General features: G+C 35.8%; 1 protein-coding gene across 1 annotated transcript in view; it reads left to right on the top strand.

The window, feature by feature from the left end:
• Window positions 1-21,063, top strand: part of COL25A1 (collagen type XXV alpha 1 chain) — a 444,869-nt gene that overhangs the window by 311,892 nt on the left and 111,914 nt on the right. The window contains exons 8-10 of the mRNA XM_041759382.1: window positions 9,622-9,693; window positions 10,419-10,526; window positions 12,704-12,739. Coding sequence (XP_041615316.1) covers window positions 9,622-9,693; window positions 10,419-10,526; window positions 12,704-12,739 — 216 coding nt within the window. The remainder of the gene's footprint in view (window positions 1-9,621; window positions 9,694-10,418; window positions 10,527-12,703; window positions 12,740-21,063) is intronic.

The raw sequence follows: 21,063 nt of genomic DNA, 5'->3' as shown, positions 1-21,063 counted from the left end.
CAGGATGCTTCTGATTTTTCTCCCAAAATGAAGATTGCAAAACAAAAAAGTTGAATTTTTCTCACAGGCTACTGGTCAAATGCTTATTTTCCCTTCAGTATAAGGTGCCCTGTCTGCTAATGAATCCTCTGTTTTCTTTATACTATCCTTTCCTGATATATGCTGTGCCCTCTCTCCCCAATGTAGACTGTTTCCTTTCAGAAAATGGATAGAGTAATATTCAAGTTGAGTTGTGTCCTTGACCTGGCACCCTCAGCTACAAGCACCCTCGGTTTTTACAGAAGCATAAATGCAAAATATTGTATTGCACACTATCATGATGCTGTACCATCCTAGTGGGAAGATTCCTTGAGAATTAAAAGTTTATTAGTTTGGGCTCCATAATTAAGAACTTGTATTTCAAATGCAAATTGCATGAAATTCAGATGGGGTGGAATGTAAACTTACTTTTACATTATATTTTTTAAGTGGAGGTTGTTAAGCAAATCATTATGCAGTGTTTGGTAACCAAATGATGTTCTGAACAAGACTTCTGGAGGTTTTTTTTTTTTTTTTAATTTACTGAAAAAGCAACATTTTCATGGATTTTTTTTTAATTACTTGCAAAACATGCTAATTATAATGTGCTTATTTATTTATTAAAGCAATCAATTAAAAGCTATACGCTAGATAGCAATAAATTGGGATAGTTCTGATTAATATATAAAATTAAAATCATAAAAATAAATATATCTTTAATTACTATAAGTTGGTTTAAATTATAATATATAATTCAGATTGCCATATATAATTCTAGATTTGTCAGACTAGATTATATTAACAAATTTTCTTGTTCAAAAATGAATTCATTGCCCTAACTTTTTAAATTTTACTACTCTTTCTATAATCTTTATTATGTTAAGGGAATCTTTGTCATCAACTTTGGAATGAGCTCACAATCCTTTCTCAAAATGCTCAGTCAAATGTGTTTCAGAATTTAGTTATTAGGCATTAGAAAGTTAATATTACTCATACATTGCATATTGTTTGACACCCTTAGAGAGGCCTGAGGCACCCTATAATCAAACCATCCGTTTCTGCAGTGAAACACATGCATGTTCACCCTAAGAAGAATTATTAGTGACCATAAATAGCCTCACATCTGTTCAAATAAGTTTTTGACACCAAACGAGTTTGCTGCAAACTTAGAAAACCTAAGGAAGGAATGTTACTTTCAGAGACTTTTAATTTTGAGATTGCCGATAAGGGATCATGAACTAAATTTTGATTTTTAATCTGTTCTTAATTTTGCCAGGGTTGTCTTCCTCAAACCTACATATGGAACGGCACCTTTGTTTTGTAAATATTTCTGTGGCTTCCCTTTACTTTCCCCTTTGAGCTTCTTTGAAGACCTTCTTTGAATACCTTGTCAACTTCTCCAGGCTCTTCCCTAAAAAATACGTGCTTCACCCCAACCAAACTCAACTTACCAGCAATCCCCACTTTCCACATCTTTGCTCACTGTATATCATACTGGAATACCTTCTTCTCAAACCAGCTGCACACTCCACCTCACATACCTTTATCCTAACCATCCTTCCTCCTGTGGCTCAAATCCCATCTTTTTAGGAGCCTTATTCCATTTCCCAATCAGAATGTGTTTAAATAGCCTACTGCCTGCCCCTTTAATTACAGCACTAATGTGGAATATTTTCCATTTAGAATGATACTCTTGTGATAACTTCCCCTCCCCACTAGATTTAAACCCCACAGCTTTTTTTTTTTTTCACAGTAATTGGCATGCAGAATGTACTTAAGAGACATTTATTATATGAAGGAATGATTATTTTAGTTAACCTCACTCTCATTCTCATCAATCGGACCTCCCACAAGAATCCTACACCCCGTCAGCCATTGCCACTGCCCTTATCCTAACCTTTCCCACATGGAGAACAGTGCCTAGATCTCAAGGGAGTACCTAAAACAGGACCCAATACAATCTTTGTATTCCAAGTATATATTCAGTATCTCTTTGGAAGAGAAAGATATATTTTCTCTTTGGTTTTAATATTCACCTTGATGATAGTATCAGGAAGGAAAAGTATCAGTACCCTTTGAGAGTGACCAGGCACTTAGGGTCTGCATGGCCAATTCTGTTCTGCAGGTCTCAGCTTAAATACCACTTCCTTGGGGACAGTCCTGCCTGGCCAGCTGACCTGGGTTAGGTCCCTTCCTGTGCACTCTCCTACTTTTTGTTCTGTTAGCAGTCATCACATTCGCTTTTGGGGTATGATTTTCAATCCAAAAACTCTGGTGAGTAAGCAATATGACTTAATTTTCCATAACAATTGGATTTCTGAATCTAATTTGATTTCTGAATCTGAATCTGACTTGATTTCTGAAGCTAAATCCTCCCTTCTTCTGAGCTGACAAAACAAAAAACAAACAAACATCACTTTCCTCCTCCTTTTGGACTGACTCACACTTCTGAGTTCTTGTAGTATCAAAAGATTTGGGGTAGAAATTAAAGGGCACCTGGTCTTCAGTCATCAGTCTACACAGTTTGCTGCTGAGAAGGCAACATGGCTTGACTGACCTGCATGGGGTTTCACATATAGTGTGTTGCTGCTGCAGAGACCTGCTTCCCAGCAGCATTTCCAGGAAGCAACAATATCTTGCAGAAAAACATGGAAAAACGGCCATCTGACATGTGACACATCTAGATGCAAGAGACCATGGGCAACCTTGCAAAAGATTCCGCTGTATTAAGCATGGCACAGAAGGAGCAGAAATTTTCCTATGCCCCATAGACGCAGCAGTGACACACTATATGTGAAGGGAGCGAAAAGGAGTGTATGTATCTCAAAAGAAATCCCAGTCACATTTGTAACTGCTTGTTTAACATCTGCTTTTCTTGGTTATCCTCTTAAGTTCCATGAAGCCTGGGATAAGGCTTTCTAATCTCAATGTCCAAATATTGCCTTGTTCCTAGTAGGATGCTATTAACTTCTTGATAAATGAATGAATAAATGGTAAAGAAATTCAGAAACTATGAAGGATTTAAGGAAAGTGTAATAACTAAGAGCATAGACTCTGGAGCAGGTGGTCAGGGTGTGAATCTTATCTCTTCTACTTACAGTTAGATGGGCAAAACCCTTAACCGCTTCATGCCTCAAATTGTTCATCTGTCAAAGGGGTGTTGTGAGGATTACAAGAGTTAACATTTGTAAAGCTGTTAGAATAATACCTGGCACATAGTATGTATCATGTGAATACTGACCATTGTCATTACCATCATCATCATTATTTATTAACTTTATTATGAGGAACCTCTAAGACAGGACTGTTCTCTTGATATTTGCTTCAGGAGTATTGTTCCAATTCAATGATAGCTAAATTTATATAAATAGAAATGACAATTTTATTTTTGTGCAGTCTCCTAGACTGCAAGGCCATTTAATTTTTCTTCCCTGTATCCTATGTCTACATTTCTCTGGCTGCCTCAGAGCAGGACAATGCTTCTTTAGGAATCTTACCTCTTTTAATGGGCTCTCATCTTCTGTTGGCCTTTCTTAGCTGTATATCTTTAGCAAACACTACAACAACACCTGGAATCTCTTATGAGATCATACATAACAAACAGAATTTTTTTCAGTATGTGTAGTTTAGGAAATTTTTCTTGTACTTTACACTTGCCAGTGTTGAAGTGTATCTGCCATCTTTCTTCTTATTCACAGATCTTTTGCAGTGTGTCTTTACTTAGCATTTTAGTAGCTATAGTATTTAATGACTTTTGTCAATGTATAGATTGTATTGTTCTCACTCTCTTCTAAATAATCTTCAAATTCAGATGTATCATTTATATGTTAAAATATATGTATAATTCCTGGAGTGACTAGGATTAACATTTATGATAGAACCCAGTAGAATGGAACTTAGGGTATCTATAAAAAAGAAAAATTAACGTTTTGATCCAGTATTATATTCAACTTCGGAAGCTAGTTCTTCCCATAATTAATATTTCCATAAGCCAATCTTTTTCCATTGGTTGTAAATTCTGATTTTCATAAGTTCATGGTATTTGGTTATTCAAAGGGTTCTGTTGGCTATTTAGCTTCATGTAGTTGATTTTTCTATTCAGACAAATTATACCATCTACTGCATTATGAAATGATTTAGCAGCAAATTCCTTTCTCTTAATTTCTTTTCTTTCCCAGTTTGTTTCCTAAGGATTCCTGCTGTTAAGCTAAAGTTATTCTTTTACCTAAATATTTTTGCATCCTATTACAACATTTCCCCATCTGGTCTCTCTTAGCTAGAAATCATTTTATCGACTTCTTGGAATATTCATCTTTATTTATGCTGTGCACATACCCACTGTAATGGTAATGTTATAGTGCATGATATATTTGGGGCTAGAAGAATCATGATACTATTTACATTATGGAGAAACTCAGGGATTTTCATTTCTCAGAATAACATATTTTTTCTTCCAATATGATTGGAAGGCTCCTGGTCCACCTTTATGTTTAAAATATAGTTTAATTTTTTCCTCCGTACCTCTACAACCTCAGATATACTCCCCTGTGCATATCAGTGAGCATCCACTGTTGGTGGCATTGGCCATTTCTAACGCCTAGATTACCTGTCAGTGCAACGGTGAGTAGAGGACTTCAGTTCATGTACATTTATTTATACAGTACAATTAATAATGCAGTTTTCATTAATGAGTCATTTGCCTGTATAGGATTTTTATGAAAAAAAAAAAAGAATTTTTATGAGGGGAGTTAGCATTCCTCCTGCTTCTACAAACACATTTTATTATTTCTCTTTGTAATTGCTTCTTCCTCTACTCATCCCTTAAATGGAAGTCTTTCCAAGAGTTGTCTTCTATATCTGCTCTCTCTAGAGTCTCCTTACATGACTTCAGGAGGTTCTAAGACTTGTGATTCCCACCTATCTCCTGACTTCTTATATGCATATCTAACAGCCATGCCTTGGTTCTTCATGGACACCTCAAATTCAACAGATCCCTAACTGAAATCATCATCCATACCTAACTGCTCCAGAAAACCCATTCTTTTCTAGTGTTTCCTCTACCATCCTCCATAGCTCAGACTGCTCACTTCCCCTCCTTCTCCCTTACGTTTTCAGCCAGACTACAAGTCTTGTGAATCTTACCTTCTTAATATTACTTGAAACTATAGGGATCCCTGGGTGGCGCAGCGGTTTGGCGCCTGCCTTTGGCCCAGGGCGCGATCCTGGAGACCCGGGATCGAATCCCACGTCGGGCTCCCGGTGCATGGAGCCTGCTTCTCCCTCTGCCTGTGTCTCTGCCTCTCTCTCTCTCTCTGTGACTATCATAAATAAATAAAAATTAAAAAAAAAAAAAAAAGAAACTATAGATTTGTCCGTCTCTAGTTCTTGGGCACAGTCCTCAACTAGACTATTGTAAGTAGATGGGGTCTCTGTCTTTATTTTTCCTCTTGCTTTACAAACCCCCATTCCCTCATTCACATGGCTTGGGAAGTCTTCCAGGGTTCCTTGAACCTACCATTAGGTATACTTTTATTTACTTTGTAGCTCGTCTCCTTCATCAAAATAGTCATTTCTCCATGTGATTACTGCATGCTTATTTTTTCCTATTTCTCCAGTAGACGTTGACCCCTGTGAGCTTGTGGTCAGGCTCACCATTCAATCCCCATACCTAGCACAGTGAATGTTGCACAGAAGGCACTCAACAAATACTTTTTATATATTGTTGATATTTCCAATATTCAAACTGTAAAAGTAGAAAGAAATTATAAACACATAAACTGTATGATGACAAAGTCTGGAATTAGAAGTTGTGTATTAAATTCCTGGCTCTAACATTGCCTCATAGAATGCTTTTGACAAAACACAAAGTTTTCTCACTATAATGTAATCATATAACACCATTACTGAGTATACAATAAATAATAGCATCTTGAATTTATGGCTTCTAAGTAGTTAGAAGCATATTTTATGAAATATTTATTTTTTTCATCATTTCTTTGGGGTAGGCTTGCCTCTGTTTCTAGAAGGTAATGAAGGGACATAGAGCTCCTCCTATAATGATGTCAAAACACTGGTAGAAGATGGTAACCTACTTCAGTAAATGTTCGGAAGATTTGTGAAGTAGTCTGAGTAGGCTCTGAAGAGGAAATGGGTTGTGTAAGGTAGTTTTACACTCTCATACATCCAATTTCTTAAGAATTCTAAATATTTGGTAGTGAGTATTGAACACATTATTTTAGCAATTCAGCTTATTCCTGGACTTTTTCTCCATGTTTTCCTGGAGTCACATTTTTTTTCCCATACCCAGTTGAACCATCTGTGTACCAGGCAAGTTTTCCAAGATGCAAAACCAGGTGAAATATGTCCATTCCATTTATTTAGAAAGGACTATGACTAATGATACCGTGGGAAAAAAAATGGCATAGTTAACAAAAAAAGTACACTCTGTGTGAACAGCCCAGGAAGCCTAACTGTTATGGCTACGTAAAGCCATGACTTATAGATAAGTATTCAGCACCAGTACTTTTCAAACTAATTCTTCAAAGACTTTTTGTGGGAAGGAGAGGGTCAATTCAGTATCTACCTATAATCTAGAGGTATCCCCTGTGAAATGAGGTTCTCTACCACCATCAAACAGTAAAATTTTTAAAAATTTGTGTAAATTTTACATTCTACCCCATAATATGACAATGTTTGTACATAAAAATATTTAAAATTATTTAACATTATTCAAACTTGAATCTTAAGGAAGATATGCCATATTTATTACTGCCTAAAGTAACCCTTATCCACCACCACCACCCCTCAACAATGGCATGTACCCTTTAAGCATTATCCCAGTTTGAAAAGCACATGGTCTTATGGTCTTATGATATTGCACCCCAGGCCATGGGCTTTTTGTTAGAATTTAAGAGAATTGTTCCACATGTCTCTTTGTACTCTGCTACATATAAGCTTCTGAAGTCCTTTTGCCTAGCTCACTAATAAAATCTTTAAAATGTAGCTCTAAGCACCTAATTGGTAGCATTTTCTGCAGTTAAGATGATTGAAGAATATAAAATCAGCTTCCTCAAATAGAGATTTTCTGTTTGATAAAAAGAATTCTCTCTTTCTGTCTGAAGAGAGAATTACCTTCACTTCCCTCTTTAGATCTCGTTAACACTAGAAACCGAACTAAGAAGTTATAAAACTAATGCTTTTTGTGAGCATTTAGAAAATATGATCGAACAACAAGCTGGTCATGCTCAGATATGAGTACAAGAAGTGAGTTATTTATACATTCAAATTTCAAAACATTTGTAAGGCCTACCATGTGTGCTGTTAAAAAGCTTTTAATTTTAAATTATTTTTGTTAGATAATCCTGTTCAAAGTGACATTATGATTTATCGCCACTAGTCAAGATCCTGATCCCTCGTAGACTTCTTGTTTGTATCTGTTTTTGTTCTTTGTTACATAAATATGAGATTTATATATAAAATTCTGACTGTGTAATATAGGGCTAATGAGTCACAGATGGGAAGATGCTGGCACATTACCATCTAATAACATTTTAAACTCATATTCCATAGTAAAACAAAAGCAAATTGTACACATCTGTTTTCCAACTTGTAGAATTTCTGAATTTGGGTAGTGTCTATGTTTCAAGGACTTTTACTTAGAAGAAAAAGAGGATACAGGTCACCTCAAAATTACCTAGACACTAAATAGCCTTATCAGAAAGGATTTGGCAAAACAGATAAGATTTCCTCTACTTTGCTTCCTGAAAAGTCCCAGGCCTAAAGAATGCAAATCAAAAGCATTAGGGCTAAAGAGATCTCTTCATACCAAAACATAATTTTATTGGTTCTCTTAAAAAGAAAAATAAATCCCAAATAAGGAGGAAATAAGAGGGAGAAAAATATGCCATGATTAATAAAATTGAAAAACTAGAAACTTACTGACCTTTACTAAAAATATTCTCAGAATAGATTTGGGTGGAAGAGGGGAAGGGCAATGAGGAGGGAATCTCTAGGAAGCTTGTAAACACCTGAGGCCATGTAAGCTGTGGTTGCTGTTTATTTTATTTGTATGATAAACATGTTCTGTGTGAAAAAAGATTGGAATAAAAGGCTCCAATATCTCATGTTGAAAAAGTGCAAGTTCTCTCTCAGATCTACCCAACTGATAATGCTTATGAACATGAGTTAGTACAAGTTAGTGAAGTACCAGCCTCTAAAACATCTTTCCCCTGTTTTCCCTGGTTAAGGAATTCAAAACCACTTCTCTGCTTCAAGGGGTTGTGTGAACTGTCAAGTTCTTTTGGAAAAATTATGTGACAGAAGTGATTACTGCAGAGTGTGACCATAAATCCCTCTGACATAAAATACGCATGTTATAAGAGACAGATTTCCATCCACCACCTCTGCAGGAATTCCTGAAACAGAAAAGACCTGAGAATCTTCTTATGATTGGAGAGAGAAATTTTGATATGTGGGTGGTAAGACTATCTTTTGTGAGGCAGAGTGCATTTATTCTGAGGAATATTTATGATCAGACTGCAAAATTCTGTTCACTGTTGTCCAAAAAAAATGTAATACGTGTCTGTCCTGAGTTGTAAGCAGACTATCAATGGAGGGAGATTATAGTGTGTCAGATTTCCTGTACAGTATGTCAAACAAGTCAAGACTTAGAGTGAGGACAGGGTGGCATTAGATACATTCTTGTTCTGTTTGTCCATCAGTGGAATGTCTGTGTGACGTTTTGTGTCGTGTTGTTTTGGTGCTGTCCCACGTCCTTAGGGTCTGCCAGGCTTCCCCACAGTTGCTGCTCTGCACAGTAATCAGATCCTCACCGTCAAGGTTTGTGGTTGGCACCCATGCTACTCAGTCAGAGCCCGCAATCAGCATAAGAGTGAGCAAGAACAGCTAAATTGGCTTGCCAAGTCCAGTTGTTCCCATTCACCATATGCATTGAGTTATTGGATCCTTGAGACCTCACCTACATCAACGAGGTCAAATATCTATTGAGAAGGAGAATCTTGAACATATAAGAGAGAAGGATGTTGAAGTCGAGCAAGGATAATGAAGAGAGGCAGCATGGCTATCTAGGACTGTGCCATATCTCTATGGTTTAATTTGAATGCATGCCAAAACTGTGACATTTTTTGGTCAATTAGATAATCCTAAGTATTCTGGACTTGGGGTGTTTGTAAAATGGAAGTCACGTTCATGCCACATTATGCTGGTTGACAAGTCTGACAGAAATTGAACTGGTGCTTTGTCTCTAGACTTTCTGCTCAATGTGCAGGATGCAGGTGATGGGAGCTTTCCTGCTTCTTTAATAGACAATATTAAAGAGGCCTAACACCCACATCAAAAGGATGGGATACAAAAAAGTTTCCTCTCTAACTAAAAATCTGGCTTGGCCATCCTGTTTTAGGATTATCTTTCTTTCAAGAAGAGCCAGACAGTCTGATGTTAGACACAAACACCAGTTCCATTTTGTTTAATGATCATTATAAGTCTAATGTGTATATCTTTATTTCTTTCTTGGGGCCTTCTGATGTCTATTCTCCAATTCTCTCACCTCTGAACTTCAACCTTTGACCTCACCTGACTGATCAGATGGTGTTTCCTAAAATCAATCATGGGTTTCTCTCTGCTGATCAGCAGCTCATTAAACGCCGCCTCATTAAGGTAGTGCTTATTCTTGCTCAAGTCTTATTTCTTCTTAACATTCAGTATTACTCCATTTACTGTTGCTTTACCATTTGTCTCTCATGGGTGGGGGTATTTATTTGGAAATATCCTAGAGCAAAAAGATGTCTAGGGAGTTGCATTTGCTTGAAAATGGATATGGAAGTACCAAAGTAAAAAGGTATAGAATGCCTAAGTTTTTCTTAATTAAAAAAAGAAAGGCAGCTGAAATTATATCCAGTAATAGACCCAGTTTCTAAGCTCTCTGGTTTTGGTAATTTATAAATTATTATACAGTTTGACAAGAGCTTGTATGTTTAATTTTATAGGTTATGAAAAAGTAAACACATTTGTCCAACTACAGATGCAGCCATTTTATGAAACAAGGTCGCTGTAACTAATGCAGCATTGTCATGAATCAAGTTATACAAAAGTTTTACACCAGCTCTGAATATCATGATAACTTACAACTATTTCCAAGAGCTGAGAGTGCTGGTTCCTGAGCTGCTTTGATTTTAATAGCATCTACTCAGCTCACCCAGCATGAATATTTATTTGCTCCCTGCTGGCAGGCAAATTGCCTACAGGCTTCATGTTTCTGATTGTTCTGGTTCTTTTCATAAGTGTAAATGTGGATTAGATAATACAAATTTAAAGTGTTGAAAAGAAGACCTGGGTCTTTATTTTTCATGGTCATTGTTGGTCTTTTCCTTTCTTCATTCTAGGGTGACCAAGGACAGGCTGGGCCTCCAGGACCTCCAGGCCCCCCTGGCCCAAGAGGGCCTCCAGGGGACACAGGGAAAGATGGCCCCCGTGGAATGCCAGGAGTGCCTGTGAGTTACATGTTGGGTCTGATCCTTTTAAGGGCTTTTAAGGGCTGAGAACTGGGATGGAGTGTGGTAAAGAGGGGCCATAGGGTTAAGAGGTTTCAGAAAGTGGGGTGATAGTCCCCAAGCAGAGAGGGCACTGCCCACATAATTCTGCTTTATGGCTTAATCCATGGGGAACCCACATGAACCCAAAGAGAGACTTGGAGAAGGCAACAGGAGTACATCAATGTCTTTGGCTTAAATGGGAGAATAGCTAGGTGAGAGATTGGTAGCATTCTCCAAAGTATCAATGGCAGAGACAATCAAGTTCCACATGACTTAATGGAAAATGAAAGAGGTTAATCTTTTTAAAGTTTACTCCCTTATAAATAAATTGACCAAAAAAAGAAAAAAAAATTGCTAATAAAACAGTATGGTTTGAGTATCATTTGTCCTTTATATGTGAAGCTTGTTAATAGAAATGATTTAAAAACAATCTCAATACTTAGATCTCAGTACTTAGTTATTAAGATGGATTAAATGTCCATAATACAGAAGTATAAGACACTAAATTTACTTTTATACTCTGGCCCTAGGACTTGAAATTCCAATTTACTGATGAATTAATTGATTTATCTATTGCTTTGACTTATTTTCATGAGTGTTTTCATAGCACAAAATAATGAAAATATCCAACAAAGTAGAATGTTTTTTAAATTAAAGAATAAAAAATTAAAAAATAATCAATGCTTTGATATATTTCATTCATATATCCATATATTCATGTATATTTTATATCCATTATATTTTTCAGAGTCATTCTCTTTGTAAGACTATAGGGTACTCTTTTCTGACTTTCCTGAGACAACTTTCTTGTAAACTCCATTTCCCTTTCTTGAAAATGGCTGTAAATTTGTCATATGAAATGAGAGATTGACTTTCAACCTATGATTTGTTGGTCGCTTAGGAAGGCTTTCACTGAACCATCAAAGGTAGTGGTTTCATCTTGAAACTGTCTTCGAAGGTTTCACTTTTTCTTGGGATGATATCCCAAACAATAGAGACAGCGCACCTTTAGGGATATTTAAAGCTCCCCAAATAATTGCTGGTTGCCAAGGAAGATACAATGAATGTTTCCTCAACTAGGAAGAACAGTTAAAACCATTCTGATGGTACAAAATCAGTCCGTTCATTGGGTATACTCTACAGAAAATTCAAGGTATAGATTATTTTCAAGAAATTAGATAAAAGTAAGGTATGATGACAACCTGTAAATAATTTAAAAGTATGTCATCCTTTAAATAAATATAACTTAGTCATCAGAGTAAAAAATAGAGATTTTTACACAAAAGTATGAACAGGTTTTTTTTTTTTAATTCCATAGAGAAATTGAACCAGATTTATAGTCCTGAAGTTAATTTTTATATACCATTGTAAGCACTAGAAAAATGTTTTATAACAAACAGAAATACTTATTTTTAAAGTCCAACAATTTCTGTAGATATCGACATTACAAGAATGGTTTTTCTAAAAAATGTCTGTTGCCAATGACTAACAATATAATAATATGACAACATTATAAGGAATTTTGTATGAATCTGGGTATTAGAAAACTATGACAGTGGTATGATATAGCACAGAATTCTGTGTATTTTAATGTATACTGTTAATTTTAAACATGTTACTTCTGCCCTCATTAATCCTGGAAAACCAAAATTCAAAATCAATCTTAGCTCATTTTATTATTTAATTTCTGTACTAAGAGTAGTTGTCTCTCTGTCCTGTATATGGAAGTTCTGAGTTCTCATAAGGAGGCCCAGGTCATCATCTTTGTCATTATAAACAGAACATAATAAATGAGATGTTACTGAAATAACAATTAAATTTTCTAGAACCATTTATTGACTTACGATATAATCACTCCTACTAGTTTTATTTAGAACACATTCTTGGCATAATTCTTAAGTCTCTGCTATAATCTAGACTCATTTTATTAAATCCTAAAATGTTTATAAAGTGAATTTGAAGAAAGAACTTGGCTCTCTTTTCATTGCATTATGTTTGCATTTCTCTACTTAGCCTGAAAAGTATATTTGACATTCATGCACCCCAGTGGGTATTATGAAAAAGAAAAAAGAAAGGTTGAAATTGCTTTTTAATGTTTATAGCATTAATAAAAACTATCACTATTTTTTTTAAAGGGTGAACCAGGGAAACCAGGAGAGCAAGGCTTGATGGCAAGTATCTCAATTTCTTTTTCTGTACTATAAATAATGGAAGTCCAAATTATTCGAAACTGTGGTCCAGATTATGTGTAACAAATGTATCATCGTATGACCTTTAACAAAAAGAGTGTAAATCAGTAAAAGTGAAAAAGGAATGTGGCCTATTATATGATAAAGGTCACAGGACAACACATCCACAGAACTAACCCAGAGGAAAAAGTGGGAGATTTTAGTTGGGAGAAATGAGGAAGGTCAAAAGATAGAATTTGCTTTATTCAAATGCTAAATTCAGAGATATGCATATTAGCTTAATAGGAATGAGTTTCAAAGGAATGAGTTTTCAAAGTTTTCAAAAATCACATTCAAAGGAATGTGACTAATTGTGAATTAATATAGTGAGCATTCCACAGGGATCCAAGAAGTTTTTGTTGTTGAATGGGTCCACCCAGAAGGAAACAGTTTTGCCTTCTTGATCCCTGTCATTAAAAAAGATCATGAAATGTTTCCACATGAACTTGCCCGTAGACATGCATGTCCCATTCCTCATTATTTGTTTATCCTTTGCCAGTGAGAGAGAAGTTGAGGCAGCTTGCTGAGCCTTGAAGAGTAGAATTCCTTCAACTGCCTCTTCTTGTCTCTTCCTTCCTATCTCTGGAGCCACATTTCTGACCTATTTTATGACATGAATAATATTGGGGAACACGGGCTGACATTCTAATAACCTAGATTCCAGAGGACAGCTATGTTTTACACTTGTCCTGGGTGCAGTGATCACAATAAGTTTGATTGTGTACCTTATACACAATTTGCAGCACGCAGCTTACAGGTGTTTAGGGTCTAACATTTATTTTTAAAAATTAATTAGCTAGGTCCTAGTGCAACTAACACACAGGAATACAGCAGTTGGTCAGGAATTAAAACAAATGTGTGAATGGGTTGAAGGTTAAAGGCTACTCCCTGAACAGGATGTCTTTCAACAGCTCTCCTGGGGAGAAACTCACCAAGCCATAGTCCTAGCCTTGGTGGAGTTGGCTTTGAAACATCACTGGTGAAAGGAAAGTACCCTGAAATAGAGTCTGATTCCCCCCAACCACTTGGAAATTTTTTGTTCCCAACCTATGATATCAAGAAAGAGACTTGATTCAGATGACTTGAAGGTGCGGGTACTATAATGGATTCTCTTAAAAGAAAATAAAATGAAAGAAAAACAACAAAAAAGATAGTATGTGAAAATAAATAAAACACATGTCATCAGTGGTAATTTGGGGTACAAGTGCAGCATTAGTTCTCAGGGTAACAGGGTCACATGGAGTGAAGGATTCTTAGGAAACTACAATATAGGGATCCCTGGGTGGCGCAGCGGTTTGGCGCCTGCCTTTGGCCCAGGGCGCGATCCTGGAGACCCGGGATCGAATCCCACGTCAGGCTCCCGGTGCATGGAGCCTGCTTCTCCCTCTGCCTGTGTCTCTGCCTCTCTCTCTCTCTGACTATCATAAATAAACAAAAATTAAAAAAAAAAAAAAAAAAAAAAAGAAACTACAATATAAATTTTGAAACTGCATTAAGCAACTGAGTGCAGCTGTAATTTCTGTCCTAGATGATGGTCAAAACAGTTCTCCCAAACATTCTTACATTGAAAGCTATTTGGTATTCATAGGAGCCCATGTTTGCCCCCAGGTATGTGCGTTCTCCTCAGATTTTTATCATTGACATTGGCTTTCTACCTTGATGCCCAATGCAGAATCCTAGTAAACCGAATTTTAAAATAAAGTGGATTTTTAGGAAATTAAAATCTTATCTTCCTTAAATTCACGCATATACTCTAGAATATACCACGTGAATCACAATTTAATGTTATGTCTCTACAATTCCTAACTTAATGTCATTAAATATAAATGTTTCACTGGTCCTAAATGAATTATGTGATTATCTCAGTTTGCTTTGATTTCTCATTTCATATAGCAACTTTTCAGGTGAAGATGATCCTGGATGTTTTGTGTGTGTGTGTGTGTGTGTGTGTGTGTGTTTATAAACTTTTACTTATCTTTAAGCTCTTCTGATTTAGTTCATATGCTCTTTTCTAGAATGCAGCTAAGAAACTTAATTGAAATCACAAACATTCAAAGGATATGTGTAATGTAATGATCTTCTAAAGTGCTGTATTGTTTTTAAAGATATAAAACTCTTTTTTAAAAGAAAACCTCCATAATATATTTAAAGAAAAGTAAACAAATCACAAGTATACATCTTAATGACTTTTCACAGTGAGCATAACTATGGAACCACAAACTGGAGCAAGAAGTAAAATATTAGCATATCCCAGAAACCCCCCTTTCCCCTCCAGTCACCATCTGCCTCTTCCCTAAGTTCACCACCATTCTGACTTCTGCCACCACAGATTAATTCTGCCTGCATTTGCATTTTATATTAATAGAATCATACAGTATGTACACTTTTGTGTCTGGCTTCTTTCGTTCAACATTATATTTGTGAGATCATCCACCTCTGTTTTAATAGCCTTCACAGCTGCTTAAAAAAATTAGGAGGAAGAACCTTACTTCCTTGACTAACCCGTTAAAACTACATCACTCAAATGGCAGTAAATGAATGAATAGTCTGTCTGACCCTGGGCAAGTCACTTAACCTCTCAATTTCTCATCTGTAAAGAAAGGATAATAATGCCCTCTCTGCCTCCCTTATAAGGTTGCCAAAGACAAATGCAATAAATTAGGGGAAAGCACTTTAAAATATATAACGAAGAAGTATATGAGTGTGTTATTATTATTATCACTCAGTTGTTCCCCCTAGAGTAAATTACAGGTGAACACGGATTTATATAACAGATGTATTCCTGTAAAGTTCTGTATGAATCAGATTTTCATAAATCAACATATCTTAAATGTTCTGGGGAATTTTGCTATTTAAAGCAATCCCATTCAGAGTCTTTTTGTAAAGCAGTATAATCCTCTAATTCCTCTTCCCAGCAAACTGAATTTTTATATCTTATATTTGCTTAAAGTGAAATATTTCCATGATTTAAAAAACTATCATTTTCAAAAACACTAGTTATATTTGTTAACTTAAATAGTACCTATGTATTTTAAACCATTTCAAAGAAAGAAGAGGATTCTCGAAAAATAATAGCAGTTTTCATAGGAGGAAAATTTCTTTGGAAATTTTTTTTCTTTTAAATATTATGTGTGTGTGTGTGTGTGTGTGTGTGCACATGCACTCTTGTGCTTCTGTGTGTTTTGAGTTGAAGTCTGGTGGGGAGAAAAGTACATTGCATCAGTAGTTCTGACCACAAAACTGCCTAGGAGTATGACTATACTCTGATCTTTTTTACTAAGCTATAACATATAGGCAGTAATTCCTAATTCATCTATCTCACTGGGTTATAGTGTGAAGCAAGTGAAATAGTAATAATATGAAAATGTTTTATGAACTACAGAGAGTTCCATAAACAAGAAGTATTACTGTTAAGATGAATCCCTGCTGACATAACTTAGCATACAGAAAGGCCACTTTGTGAAATGTAAAGGCCAAGAACAGTGTGATTATGGCTCTCAGTTAAATTTCAATCTATCAAATACTGTGATTGATAGTGCAATTTATATCTTTGGTCCAATTTGCTGTTGTCTCTCTCTTTTTTATTTTTTATTTTTTGGCCTTATCATCTTACATTATCAATTTTTCATGACAATCCTCTTATCATCCACTAGTTAAAGCAAGAAAAGCTAATAAACAGCATGGCTCTTCTCTTTTCCACAGTATGCAAAACTGCATTTATTGGTGTGTATTGCATTTATTGGTGTGTATTGTGGAGGAGTGTTTGCTTATAAGAGGGTTTTGAGAGGCACTGGAGAATTTTTTAAAGTGTAAAATGTCTCTTATGATGAAATGAAAAAGCTGGGAATGCTCTAAAATTAGCTCTTACAAAACTGTTTATGAGTGTGTCAGGTGGAGAATTAGTTTTCATAATCCAGGGTATATATTTTATATTGCAAAAATAATCATCTGAAGATTAACAGCATCTCTGATAGAATAAAAAAGAAGGCCTGCAGCTCAAGCAGTTCCACATTTATTTAATCCTGCTGTGCATCTATTCTGTAAACATGACCTTTGGGTTTTCTGAGAAGTTCAGGATGAGATTTTAAAAGACATAATCTTGAGCTAAAATAAATTGGACTCCATTTAAATAAGAAGAGAGACGCTCTAAGTCATAAAACTAGACCCAAGAATCAAAGTAAGGACTGACCACAATTGAAAGCGTTAACATTCTGAACCCTAGTGCAACTGATCTTTATTTTTCAAGTTCTTCAGAGGTTTAAATAGTTGTTGGAATAGTATTTTTGAAGTTAGCTTTTCTTTTGATATTCTTACTATTTCTTTCTTTGGCAAATGTAATAGAAGCTCTCAAAAGCATAAAAGATAGATGTTTTATAAATATCAATTCATATGCCAACTCATCCCAGTTTCCTAGAAATTATTTCTTGGCCCAAAGTGTTTACATCTAAGGCTTTGTAGACCAAATCACTCTCTCTACTCTGAATCCCTTCATCCCTTACTCTCCTCCTGAATATGTGCAAACTCCATAGCATATCCATTTATCTCTTTCTGAGTTATAAGAGTACTTAAAATATCATTCACCAGGCCCTAGTGGTGTCAGAGATTTTTTTTCAAAACTCAGAAAAAATTCTGCTGTTACTGTTCCTTAAAGTAAAATTTGGACTTATGTCTGAACAGGTTATAGATATTTTCAATTTATTTTAATTTTACCTGCAAACACATTTATTACATTAAGGTCAAGTGAATATAATGCATTTAATGTTAGCTAATAACATAAGCATCAATCATTGCTTCCGCTTCATTTAAAATAAAATTGAAATAACTAATATGTGAAGGTCTACTTTAAATATATTTAGTTATAATGCATTGCTATCCCACATCTAAAACTCATCATTTTACTTAATTGTACTTTGCTCTGCCAACTGTCTTGATCAGCAGGATGGCAGACATGGGAAAAAACAGCAGGCTTCTCTTTGTGATTTTAATCCTGGCAGAGAAAGCAAAACCCCAAACCTTCAAATCACAAATAACAAAAATGGCCAAAATCATCCTGGGATATTTAGCTATTATACTAGATATTAACAATTGAATCTTGTTCAATAAAACTGCATTTACTAAAGTTGTCCACATTGCCTGCTGGGATGCCTTAGCAACCATTCTAATGCTTTATTATCCTCACTTAATTGATTGTCCATGAAGTACAAGTGAATGCCACAACAGCAGAGTCCTTCCCATCTCCTTGGTGCTTTTGTCCAGAGCCTATAATGTTTGGTTTTCCAAATGGACCAAGAGAAAGTAGACAAATAATGCCTTCTTCTCCTGGTGCTGTCCCACTGCCCTGTCCAGTTGCCTGACTGAGGAACTCACTTTGGATTCTCAGGTGTGTGGATGTCTACAGAAGTGTTGAAAAGTCACCTTGTTGTGGTAGTAGAGCGTGATGTTTAACATTTCTTAAAAGCTGGCTCAGTGTCTCAGAAACAAAAAGTCAGCTTTTAAGGGAGCATTTTCAGTAGTGGTTAAAGAACACAATCAAGTAACAGAAGTATGAAAAGACAGTCTACAAGGCTGAATAGATTACTGTCTGTATTCTTTATTTCATTTTGTTCTTAACAATCTCTAGGATGTACATCAGCTCTATTTTTAACTATCTTACCCTGGTTCCAATTAAGTCTAGTAAGCTATATCATATTAGACAATGTGTTGAAATATTTAAAAGGCATAAGCCAAACTAATAAATTGGCAAATAAGATATGTTCTGTCTTATGACCTTCACAGGTATGTCCTCATAGTGACTTGGAAAGTGCAAATGCAAAATTGTTGTGCTCCTTGGAGATCTAAGCCAGAGTGTGGCAGCAAGCAGAGAGCTATAACCCAGTCCCAGCCTCTAGCCCTGGCCTGCTCCCTTTCCCTCCCACACCTATCTCATCCTTCAACTTTATGAGACTGTAGACATTCTGGAATGTTCAAAGATCAAAGTACGTCCACGGGCCTCAAAATACCCACCTCTTTACTTCCTCTACCAGTTCATTGTTGTGCATACCAGTGGTGTGGTTCACTTTTGGAAAAATAGACCTGAGGTATAGGCAACTCAGAATTCCTGAAGTGAGCTCCAGTCATTGGGGCAGAGAATTCCAGGGTCCTTATTGCCCAAAGCAGAGTCTGCGGTCAAGGGGTCGGCTATACACGAGAAGTGCAGCCCATGCTTTAGAGTAGGCATAGCCCTAACACAAGAGCCTTCTGGCCCAGGGCTAAGGGCAGAACAGTCTATTTGTCTGAATGGACTCTTTAAAAAATAGACTTCTGCTTTGTTCACCTTCTTTGAGAAAACTTCACGCACACTCACATACTCATTCCCCTTCACACTAAGCTAAGTTAGAAGCTGTCTTCTTTCCTCCACAGCATTTACCATATCATACAATAATTGTGCTTGGTATTTATTTTGCATAAACAGAATGACTGAATTATAGAATGACTGAATTATACAAATCAATGAATCAATAAATCAGATATTAATACAAAGGAATCAGCTTTATATTTTTCTTCTAATAGATGTCATTGCACACCAAGAGTGGGAAGAGGCAGGATAAATCCAATAGAATTACTACAAAACTGTTTGGTCTCCTGCATTTTCATAAATTCATTTGTGTATTATAGATTATTTGGAGTATATGAGTGGTGTAATTAAGAGGCTGATTTTTCACCAGGATAATGGAAAAGTAATTGTATCAATTTCTAGCCACAATATGTGGCTATTTTTAAAGCAGAGTGTTAAAGATTTAGAAGAAATATTGGGAATCATCTAGTTTATCACTTCACAAATAAAGAAACAACATCAGAGCAGTTAAATGACTTGACCAAGGTCACAAAGCAATCAGTGGCAGAACTAGGTGGAATTCAGTTCACCTGATTGAAGTCTTATGTGTTTTACAAAATCTAGATTTGCATTTTCTAATATAATAGCCACTAGCCACATGTGGCTATTTAAATTAAAATTAATTTAAATTAAATAAAGTTTAAATCCAATTCCTAACAATTGTGCTAGCCATACTTCCAATGTTCCATGGCCACTTGTGGTTAGTGGCTACCATACTGGATAGAGCAAAATAGACCACTTCCAACATTCTAGAAAGCTCTGATGGACAGTGCTGGTATAGGTGGAAAGTAGACCTGAATAGTAGATGAGTATATATTATAATCCTAAATTTATGTCCTTCTTCTGCTGATCATGGGTTATTTAAATTGTAGCAGCTAGTGTTTCTCAGCATTGTTGATTTAAAATAGGAAAAGCACTTATCCTTTACTCAATAGAAATATTTTTTACTGAGTGTAGTGTACAGTGATAGGCCTTCGTGAACCATAAATTTGTTTCCTTTATGGTACGCTAGGGAAGTGTGCTTAATCACAGAGGGCAGAGGAAGCCTGTTAATTTTTCTTTCTTTCCGGGTCATTTCCATTTTGAGTTCAGCAACAAGAAACAATTTATTAAATATTTAGAAGGAATGGAATGAGCTAATTTCAGCTCTGGATATCTGGTGAGAGGTGATAGAGTCTCTGTTTTGGGACCTAATCAGAACATAGATTCTCAAATACCTAGACTTGTCTTTAATCTGAGGTGGCAGTTAATACTCCATATTTAGTCTTGGGTCCTGATTTTGATAAGTAGTGAAAAAATGGATTACTTCTTTAATTTCCTGAGCTTTAAGAGACCTTTCTTACAGAGGTCATAGCTTCATAATCTTGAGAAATAGCAATGGATGACTCATCCTTTTTTTTTTCCTCCAAAAACTTACCACTTGATATACAGAAGTCAGAAAGAATTTATTCTTTTAAAAAAAAAAACTCAAAAATATAAAAAATAAATTTAAAAAATTACTGCATTTAAAACTTTATTCCTTGTCAAATATTTGTTAATTAATACCATGACATGACATCCTACTGATAGTCTCTAAAGTAGACCTGTTTTTGAAGAACTACTTCAGGGGTGCCTGGGTGGCTCAGGAGGTTAAGCATCCAACTCTTGGTTTCCACCCAGGTCAGGATCTCAGCATGGATCAAGCCCCAGATCAGGCTCCATGCTCGGCACAGAGTCTGCTTGTCCCTCTCCTTCTCTCACTACCCCATCCCCCATGCTATCTTTCTCTTTCTCTCCCTGTCTCTCATAAATACATACATACATACATACATACATAAAGTCTAAGAAAAAAGAGAACCACTTCAAATAAAGAAATTATAAAGTGATATTATTGACACTAAACTCCTAGATACTT

This window comes from Vulpes lagopus, chromosome 6 (genome assembly GCF_018345385.1).
Source record: "Vulpes lagopus strain Blue_001 chromosome 6, ASM1834538v1, whole genome shotgun sequence".
Taxonomy (NCBI): domain Eukaryota; kingdom Metazoa; phylum Chordata; class Mammalia; order Carnivora; family Canidae; genus Vulpes; species Vulpes lagopus.
This window is presented reverse-complemented; position numbering and strand designations above follow the sequence as displayed.